General features: G+C 45.1%; 1 protein-coding gene across 1 annotated transcript; it reads right to left on the minus strand.

Annotated features, from left to right (window-relative positions):
- Positions 1-4059: 4059 nt before the first annotated feature.
- On the minus strand, positions 4060-9263 carry LOC123770601 (enkurin). Its single transcript, XM_045762638.2, has 6 exons — positions 9040-9263; positions 7648-7823; positions 6571-6649; positions 5166-5313; positions 4460-4639; positions 4060-4329 (listed from the first exon to the last, which is right to left on the minus strand). The coding sequence occupies exons 1-6, from the start codon at positions 9105-9107 to the stop codon at positions 4162-4164; spliced, it is 819 nt and encodes a 272-aa protein (XP_045618594.1). The 5' UTR covers positions 9108-9263; the 3' UTR covers positions 4060-4161.
- Between the last annotated feature and the right edge of the window lie 766 nt (positions 9264-10029).

Consider the following 10029-nt stretch of genomic DNA (forward strand, 5'->3'; position numbering starts at 1 on the left):
TACGACTCTAAGTCACCTGGCCCCAGATTCACGAAGCAGTTACGCAAGCACTTACGAACCTGTCCATCTTTTCTCACTCTTTGGCGGCTTTGTTTACAATTGTTAAACAGTTAATGAGCTCGGAAGCACCAGGAGGCTGTTTATAACAATAACAACAGTTGATTGGCAAGTTTTCATGCTTGTAAACTGTTTAATAAATGTAACCAAAGGTGTCAAAGATTGAGGAAAGATGTACACGTTCGTAAGTACTTGCGTAACTGCTTCGTGAATCCGGCCCCAGGTTCGTAAGTACTTGCGTAACTGCTTCGTGAATCCGGCCCAAGGTTCGTAAGTGCTTGCGTAACTGCTTCGTGAATCCGGCACCTGGTCAGTGATACGGTCCTCAAAATAAAAAAAAAAATAAAAAAATAAAAGGTGTGGTAGGAGAGTTTGGGTGGCGTGGTACTGGGTTGGGCAGAGTACCAGTCAGCTGGGCAGCAGGTAATCAACAACGTTGTTTCTCTGTCAATTGTAGACGAAATCGGAATTGTTTCCTTCCAAACCAGATATTGTCTGGGTCTTGGAGTACTGATGTAGTCTTCCTCACATTAACCGCGACGAATGGAGCTGATGGGTGCTCAGAATTGTGAGTTTTTCCGGGAACAAATCCGTGTGCGGCCAGCTAGCAATGGCGCCGGCAGCGAGTCCCCACATAGCTGTTGTGTCTGGCAGTTCGTCTCGCCTTGTCCTCAACATTTTAGCAACCCGTTCTCAGGCCAAGTCCATTCCATCCACCCGCCAAATCCCCTGATTGAATACAAAACGGTTTACACACGACTCACAACTGCTGACGTTCGAACACTTCCGGAACAAGTGCTTCACTGACGACTTGTATTCGAATCCCAACGCTGTAAATGCTTCACCCACGTACTACAAATAATCGCCAACAGAACCTAAACACCTAACCTAACCTATGCCTATATATGCACAATATGCTAATATATATTACAATATTAATTTATATTTGAGAAAATTCCCGTTTTGAATGAAGAACATGATAAAATTTCTGAACGCGTCTGTGGGGTCGACCGCTGGATGGAATGGACTTGAGTCGCGGACGGGTTGATATTGTGTTCAGTATTTTCATTACTCTGGTTTTTGGTATATATATTTTGGTCGTTTAGTTGTATATAATTTTCTTTTAACTTTTAGAATATTATTTTTTAGTGAATATATAATTGTGATGTTTATTTAATGGCTTTTAGCTAAATGTAAATATTATTTATTGTTACTGATAATGGAGTTTGGCGCTCTGAAACGTCTGATTTTTTAATGAATAGAATAGAATATATATATATTACTGCTCTTTATATAATTATAATAACAATTTGTTTTCATATACTTTTGTTTAATAACAATTCTTAAGTTTTGGAAGACAATTCTTGGTTCTTGAGTAATATTATTAAGACAACTCGACATCCCAATAGCACATCTTATCTTTATAATCTACCTAAGGTCAAAACTCCTTGTTGACATAGTGTCCCGTTTTCTGTTTTAGGTCCTCTGGTGGATTAGGGGAGGACACTTAATACGGCACTTTCTTGACGGGAAATCTTAGGAGGACGGGTTGATTATGACGAGACTCAGCCATTAACCTTCGTTTAATTTGCATACGTTTATAATCAAATAGATAATTTTAAAATACATTTAACGCTTATAACAAAATTTATCTGCGTATTAAAATGCATCAAATATAACATAAATAAATCCAACTTGAGCGCAAAATGGTTTCAGGTCATCAGAGAATTCTTATATAAATAAAACAATACCATCATTGAACCCACAAGGAAATACATACAATATTTCGATCCCATCCCGGGATCATCGTCAGACTACTGAACAGTATCCCGGGTTGGGATAGGCTCCAGCCTCACTAATATAAGAGTAAGAGAGCCCCACCCGACTATCCCAGGCGGCATAGGCGCCTATCCTCACTAATATAAGAGTAAGAGAGCCCCACCCGACTATCCCAGGCGGGATAGGCTCCAGCCTCGCTAATATAAAGAGTAAGAGAGCCCCACCCGACTATCCCAGGCGGGATAGGCTCCAGCCTCACTAATATAAAGAGTAAGAGAGCCCCACCCGACTATCCCAGGCGGGATAGGCTCCAGCCTCACTAATATAAAGAGTAAGAGAGCCCCACCCGACTATCCCAGGCGGGATAGGCTCCAGCCTCGCTAATATAAGAGTAAGAGAGCCCCTACCACACTATCCCAGGCGGGATAGGAGCCTGGGATAGGCTCCAGCCTCGCTAATATAAGAGTAAGAGAGCCCCTACCACACTATCCCAGGCGGGATAGGAGCCTGGGATAGGCTCCAGCCTCGCTAATATAAGAGTAAGAGAGCCCCCACCACACTATCCCAGGCGGGATAGGAGCCTGGGATAGGCTCCAGCCTCGCTAATATAAGAGTAAGAGAGCCCCCACCACACTATCCCAGGCGGGATAGGAGCCTGGGATAGGCTCCAGCCTCGCTAATATAAGAGTAAGAGAGCCCCCACCACACTATCCCAGGCGGGATAGGAGCCTGGGATAGGCTCCAGCCTCGCTAATATAAGAGTAAGAGAGCCCCCACCACACTATCCCAGGCGGGATAGGAGCCTGGGATAGGCTCCAGCCTCGCTAATATAAGAGTAAGAGAGCCCCCACCACACTATCCCAGGCGGGATAGGCGCCTAGCCTCGCTAATGTAAAATAGATGTTACAAATCAGCTGGTAAAATAAAAAGCTCATCAAGGTGGCAACATTGTTGACATCCCACCCGGGGCCCCTGAGTGACCCAAGACACCCGAGAGTGACCCTTAGTTATCGTGTCCGTAGAGGCCAAGGTCCCCCGGTCCGCTGCTGCGGCTTGCGCCCCTCTGGCGGGCATTACTGAGAGACAGTGGAGTAATGGACGGTGGAGGTATCTTTATGGTGGTGGGGGGGGGGAGGGGGTATCTTTATGGTGGTGGTGGGGAGGTATCTTTATGGTGGTGATGGTGGTGGGGGGGGGAGGGGTATCTTTATGGTGGTGGTGGGGGGAGGGGTATCTTTATGGTGGTGGTGGTGGTGGGGAGGTATCTTTATGGTGGTGGTGGGGGGGGTATCTTTATGGTGGTGGTGGGGGGGTATCTTTATGGTGGTGGTGGGGGGGTATCTTTATGGTGGTGGTGGGGAGGGGTATCTTTATGGTGGTGGTGGGGAGGGGTATCTTTATGGTGGTGGTGGTGGTGGTGGGGAGGTATCTTTATGGTGGTGGTGGGGAGGGGTATCTTTATGGTGGTGGTGGGGAGGGGTATCTTTATGGTGGTGGTGGTGGGGAGGTATCTTTATGGTGGTGGGGGGGGAGGGGGTATCTTTATGGTGGTGGTGGGGAGGTATCTTTATGGTGGTGGTGGGGAGGTATCTTTATGGTGGTGGTGGGGGGAGGGGTATCTTTATGGTGGTGGTGGTGGTGGGGAGGTATCTTTATGGTGGTGGTGGGGGGGTATCTTTATGGTGGTGGTGGGGGGGTATCTTTATGGTGGTGGTGGGGGGTATCTTTATGGTGGTGGTGGGGAGGGGTATCTTTATGGTGGTGGTGGGGAGGGGTATCTTTATGGTGGTGGTGGGGAGGGGTATCTTTATGGTGGTGGTGGTGGTGGTGGGGAGGTATCTTTATGGTGGTGGTGGGGAGGGGTATCTTTATGGTGGTGGGGAGGGGGTATCTTTATAGTGGTGGTGGTGAGGAGGTATCTTTATGGTGGTGGTGGGGAGGAGGTATCTTTATAGTGGTGGTGGTGAGGAGGTATCTTTATGGTGGTGGTGGGGAGGGGGTATCTTTATGGTGGTGGTGGTATTGGGGAGGTATCTTTTTGGTGGTAGTGGTAATAGGGAAGTATCTTTTTGGTGCTGGTGGTAGAGGGGAAGTATCTTTTTGGTGTATAATACCACTTCTTGTACCAAACGTACCAGTACACCTAAATTTAGGTATGACAATTCCCTAACGATCCAGACATTCTAGAATGTTAAGGAATAATTACAATTACCAATCAAGAGATAATGGTAGTTAATATCACTTTATTGAACGTGATTACAACGTGTTTCAAACGGGAGTCGAACGGGTGACCTTCTGTGAGGGCCGGGGCCCGGGAGCTTGAGCTCAGGCAGAGATAGCGACGCTGTAGTTGTGGAGGAGGAAGATATACCTTGCCAAATCGCTTACGGTATCCTGGAGTTCATCTCTCCTGCGGATGCTGGCTTTGGTCTCGCACATCACAGGGAGCGACTGCAGCGCCCGCTGTGTCTCACGTAGGTTATGGCTCAGTCCCTAAGGGTGATAGTTGGGGTGTTAGAGGGGGGGGTGTGATGGGGTGTCAGTAGGGGGGTGTATAGGAGCACCAGACACCCCCAGACACCCCCTTACATAAGTAACACAAGCTTACGGAACACAATGTTACCTGAAGTAAATCTTTCTTCTCAGCTTCCGTAAGGAGCTTGAAATCTTCCTTCTCATTGTTACTATCTATCTTCTTTTTCCTGCTGCTGCTGCTGCTGTCCCCAGGAGCCTCCTGCTGCTGCTGTTCCTGCTCCAGCTGCTCCTTGCGACGGAGCAGGTAGGTAGGAACACGACCAAATGTCTGAGGGCCAGAGATAGGACACAAATATACAGTAATTGTTATGATGTGAAGAGGTCTAATGTCTGGACATTATACTGTCTAATGTCTGGACAATATACTGTCTAATGTCTGGACATTATACTGTCTAATGTCTGGACAATATACTGTCTAATGTCTGGACAATATACTGTCTAATGTCTGGACAATATACTGTCTAATGTCTGGACAATATACTGTCTAATGTCTGGACAATATACTGTCTAATGTCTGGACATTATACTGTCTAATGTCTGGACAATATACTGTCTAATGTCTGGACATTATACTGTCTAATGTCTGGACATTAAACTGTCTAATGTCTGGACATTATACTGTCTAATGTCTGGACATTATACTGTCTAATGTCTGGACAATATACTGTCTAATGTCTGGACATTATACTGTCTAATGTCTGGACATTATACCGTCCAATACTGTCTAATGACAGGTAGCCACCTGCCACAGGTAGTGGTGATAGTGGTGATAGTGGTAGTGGTGGTAAACTAACCTTCTTAAAGACATAATTGGGGTGTCGTCCAGAAGACAGCAGGTCGTACACGACCCCTTCCTTGGTGTCCACGACCCTGGCAGGGGGTCGAGGGGGGCTCAGACCCCTCACCCATCCAACGTTGGTCCTCACCCAGTCCTTACCCCGCCTGTAACACACATTTACGACTTTTAAGGGTGCCCATTTGGTGGTAAAGGCACAACATAGGATGGTTTAAGGGGTGACCATTTGGTGGTAAAGGCTCAACATAGGATGGTTTAAGGGTAACCATTTGGTGGTAAAGGCACAACATAGGTTGTTTAAGGGTGACCATTTGGTGGTAAAGGCACAACATAGGTTGTTTAAGGGTGACCATTTGGTGGTAAAGGCACAACATAGGATGTTTAATGGTGACCATTTGGTGGTAAAGGCACAGCATAGGTTGTTTAAGGGTGACCATTTGGTGGTAAAGGCACAACATAGGATGGTTTAATGGTGGCCATTTGGTGGTAAAGGCACAACATAGGATGGTTTAATGGTGACCATTTGGTGGTAAAGGCACAACATAGGTTGTTTAAGGGTGACCATTTGGTGGTAAAGGCACAACATAGGATGGTTTAATGGTGACCATTTGGTGGTAAAGGCACAACATAGGATGGTTTAATGGTGACCATTTGGTGGTAAAGGCACAACATAGGATGTTTAATGGTGACCATTTGGTGGTAAAGGCACAGCATAGGATGTTTAATGGTGACCATTTGGTGGTAAAGGCACAACATAAGATGTTTAATGGTGACCATTTGGTGGTAAAGGCACAACATAGGATGTTTAATGGTGACCATTTGGTAGTAAAGGCACAACTTAGGATGGTTTAATGGTGACCATTTGGTGGTAAAGGCACAACATAGGTTGTTTAATGGTGACCATTTGGTGGTAAAGGCACAGCATAGGATGTTTAATGGTGACCATTTGGTGGTAAAGGCACAACATAGGATGGTTTAATGGTGACCATTTGGTGGTAAAGGCACAACATAGGATGTTTAATGGTGACCATTTGGTGGTAAAGGCACAGCATAGGATGTTTAATGGTGACCATTTGGTGGTAAAGGCACAACATAGGATGGTTTAATGGTGACCATTTGGTGGTAAAGGCACAACATAGGATGTTTAATGGTGACCATTTGGTGGTAAAGGCACAGCATAGTATGTTTAATGGTGACCATTTGGTGGTAAAGGCACAACATAGGATGGTTTAATGGTGACCATTTGGTGGTAAAGGCACAACATAGGATGTTTAATGGTGACCATTTGGTGGTAAAGGCACAACATAGGTTGTTTAAGGGTGACCATTTGGTGGTAAGGGCACAACATAGGATGTTTAATGGTCAACATATGATAGTTAAAAGTTAAGGAATGATCAACTGACCTGTTGTGTCTGGCCTCTGGCGGGTATTTCACTGGTACAGGAAGACGAGGACGGCGTTCACACTCATGCTTCTGCACCTCTGTTGGTGAGTGACTGTGTTAGTCTACTACTGTTGGTGAGTGACTGTGTTAGTCTACTACTGTTAGTGAGTGACTGTGTTAGTCTACTACTGTTAGTGAGTGACTGTGTTAGTCTACTACTGTTAGTGAGTGACTGTGTTAGTCTACTACTGTTAGTGAGTGACTGTGTTAGTCTACTACTGTTGGTGAGTGACTGTGTTAGTCTACTACTGTTGGTGAGTGACTGTGTTAGTCTACTACTGTTGGTGAGTGACTGTGTTAGTCTACTACTGTTGGTGAGTGACTGTGTTAGTCTACTACTGTTAGTGAGTGACTGTGTTAGTCTACTACTGTTAGTGAGTGACTGTGTTAGTCTACTACTGTTGGTGAGTGACTGTGTTAGTCTACTACTGTTAGTGAGTGACTGTGTTAGTCTACTACTGTTAGTGAGTGACTGTGTTAGTCTACTACTGTTGGTGAGTGACTGTGTTAGTCTACTACTGTTGGTGAGTGACTGTGTTAGTCTACTACTGTTGGTGAGTGACTGTGTTAGTCTACTACTGTTGGTGAGTGACTGTGTTAGTCTACTACTGTTGGTGAGTGACTGTGTTAGTCTACTACTGTTGGTGAGTGACTGTGTTAGTCTACTACTGTTAGTGAGTGACTGTGTTAGTCTACTACTGTTAGTGAGTGACTGTGTTAGTCTACTACTGTTGGTGAGTGACTGTGTTAGTCTACTACTGTTGGTGAGTGACTGTGTTAGTCTACTACTGTTAGTGAGTGGCTGTGTTAGTCTACTACTGTTGGTGAGTGACTGTGTTAGTCTACTACTGTTGGTGAGTGGCTGTGTTAGTCTACTACTGTTGGTGAGTGACTGTGTTAGTCTACTACTGTTGGTGAGTGACTGTGTTAGTCTACTACTGTTGGTGAGTGACTGTGTTAGTCTACTACTGTTAGTGAGTGACTGTGTTAGTCTACTACTGTTAGTGACTGTATTAACCCACCAGTATTGACCTACCTGCAGCTCTGGCAAGGTTGTTGACTTTCACCGTATGCTGTGTGAGGGAACTGTGACCTCTCCTGAGGTACTGTGCTGGCGTAGTGACACAGTAGGTCACCACACCCAGAGTGGCGTGGTGATCCTGGTGCTTCCTCCTCTCCTCTCTCACTCTCTGGTGGTGAATCGACACGTGTCTGTAAGGTCAGAGGTCACCAGGTCACCACACTCTCAAGGTCAAGGGGGTCACCAGCAGGGCTATCACATTAGGCATTAATGATTAGGGGGTCCAAGATTCACCAGTTAGAGGTCAAGGGTCACCAGCAGGGTTATCACGTTAGGCATTAATGATTGGGGGGTCCAAGATTCACCAGTTAGAGGTCAACGGTCACCAGCAGGGTTATCACGTTAGGCATTAATGATTAGGGGGTCCAAGATTCACCAGTTAGAGGTCAAAGGTCACTTGTAAGCTAGAGGTCAAAGGTCGCCAATTAGGGGTCAAGGGTCATTAGTTAGAGGTCATATTCAGCAGTTAGTTTGAGGTCAAGGGTCACCAGCAAGCTAAAGGTTAAAGGTCGCCAGTTAAGGGTCAATGATCATTAGTTTGAGGCCAAGATTCAGCAGTTAGTTTGAGGTCAAGGGTCATGAATGATTCAGGGGTCAAGAGTCACTAGTCAGAGGTCAATATTCTCCTCTGAAGGATGGTCAATCTTGGGTCCTGTGAGGTACTGTTTCAAATTGTTCAAATTGTGTTCAAATTTGTGTTTCAAAGTGTGTTCAAAGTTGTTCAAATTGTGTGAGGAGGGGTCCTGTTTAAACCAGGGGTCCTGTTTAAACCAGGGGTCTTGTTTAAACCAGAGGTCCTGTTTAAACCAGGGGTCCTGTTTAAACCAGGGGTCTTGTTTAAACCAGGGGTCCTGTTTAAACCAGGGGTCCTGTTTAAACCAGGGGTCCTGTTTAAACCAGGGGTCTTGTTTAAACCAGGGGTCCTGTTTAAACCAGGGGTCCTGTTTAAACCAGAGGTCCTGTTTAAACCAGGGGTCCTGTTTAAACCAGGGGTCTTGTTTAAACCAGGGGTCCTGTTTAAACCAGGGGTCCTGTTTAAACCAGGGGTCCTGTTTAAACCAGGGGTCCTGTTTAAACCAGGGGTCCTGTGTAAACCAGTCCTCGGAGTCTAATTGCTACCGCACACAAACACGATAATTAAAGTGTGCAACATTTAGAGGTTGACCGGTCGTGAATGGTTGCAATAGTGACCGTCATTAATATATGATCTTCTTTATATGTTAGTATCGCAGCTTCTACCACCACTACCACACTCTACTACCACCACTACCACACTCTACTACCACCAGCACCACACTTTACTACCACCACACTACTACCATACTTAACTACCACCACTATACTCACCTTTTTTCTTTCTTGAAGATGATTGGTCGACGAGGCAGCAAGTTTCTGATGTTCTCCTGTTCTGCCATTCTTTAATGTGTGTGTAATTACCTAAGTGTAGTTACAGGATGAGCTACGCTCGTGGTGTCCCGTCTTCCCAGCACTCTTTGTCATGTGTGTGTGTGTGTGTGTGTGTGTGTGTGTGTGTGTGTGTGTGTGTGTGTGTGTGTGTGTGTGTGTGTGTGTGTGTGTGTACTCACCTAATTGTACTCACCTAATTGTGTGTGTGTGTGTGTGTGTGTGTGTGTGTGTGTGTGTGTGTGTGTGTGTGTGTGTGTGTGTGTGTGTGTGTGTGTGTGTGTGTGTGTGGGAGGGCCAATCAGATCACCTGAGCCCGCTCGTGACGGCACCAACAGTCTAGTTGATCAACAAAATCTTTAAGTTCGCCACCATCTGAGTTCTACATTAAAAACTCCACCAGGAATTATATACACCGTATATGGTACGTATACACCGTGGTCCAGACGCCTGTATTATGTATGCTTCAGTAATATTTGATCAGTATAGACTGAGTGAAATCTTGTATACATAAGTCAGCTGTTGTTATCACGTTGCCATGGTTACCGCGTCTCCGCGTTGCTATGGTTACCGCGTCTCCGCTTTGCTATGGTTACCGCGTCTGCGCGTTGCTATGGTTACTGCGTCATGATGTCGCTAGACGAAATTTGACTGCGCAAGTTTAGTCCTGTTAAATAATGGTTCCCATAAACAATTAACTTATTTATTTTTTATAAAAGGAGAACGTAAGAATATTACCAAGTTCATAAATAAGTATAATGAGAGAGCAACGTTTATATCGGCCATCGATAAGTAATTAATGACGTTTTATTTTAACTACATATATATATATATATATATTATATTTGTTTAAATGTTTAGAAAAAGTGATATTTAAAAACTTGTGTAAATAATTTACATTCACCACAAATTTATTATTCCCGAGTCTGAGTC

The sequence above is a fragment of the Procambarus clarkii genome, chromosome 46 (genome assembly GCF_040958095.1).
Source record: "Procambarus clarkii isolate CNS0578487 chromosome 46, FALCON_Pclarkii_2.0, whole genome shotgun sequence".
Lineage (NCBI taxonomy): Eukaryota > Metazoa > Arthropoda > Malacostraca > Decapoda > Cambaridae > Procambarus > Procambarus clarkii.

What these genes read in the sequence shown, in the direction of transcription:
- LOC123770601 (XM_045762638.2), bottom strand. Translation starts at nt 9,107, where the DNA reads ATGGCAGAACAGGAGAACATCAGAAACTTGCTGCCTCGTCGACCAATC. An exon ending in CCAGAGGCCAGACACAACAG is followed by an intron (nt 5,314 to 6,570) that starts GTCAGTTGATCA and finishes TGTGTGTTACAG; the next exon opens with GCGGGGTAAGGACTGGGTGA. An exon ending in AGAAGAAAGATTTACTTCAG is followed by an intron (nt 4,330 to 4,459) that starts GTAACATTGTGT and finishes TATCACCCTTAG; the next exon opens with GGACTGAGCCATAACCTACG.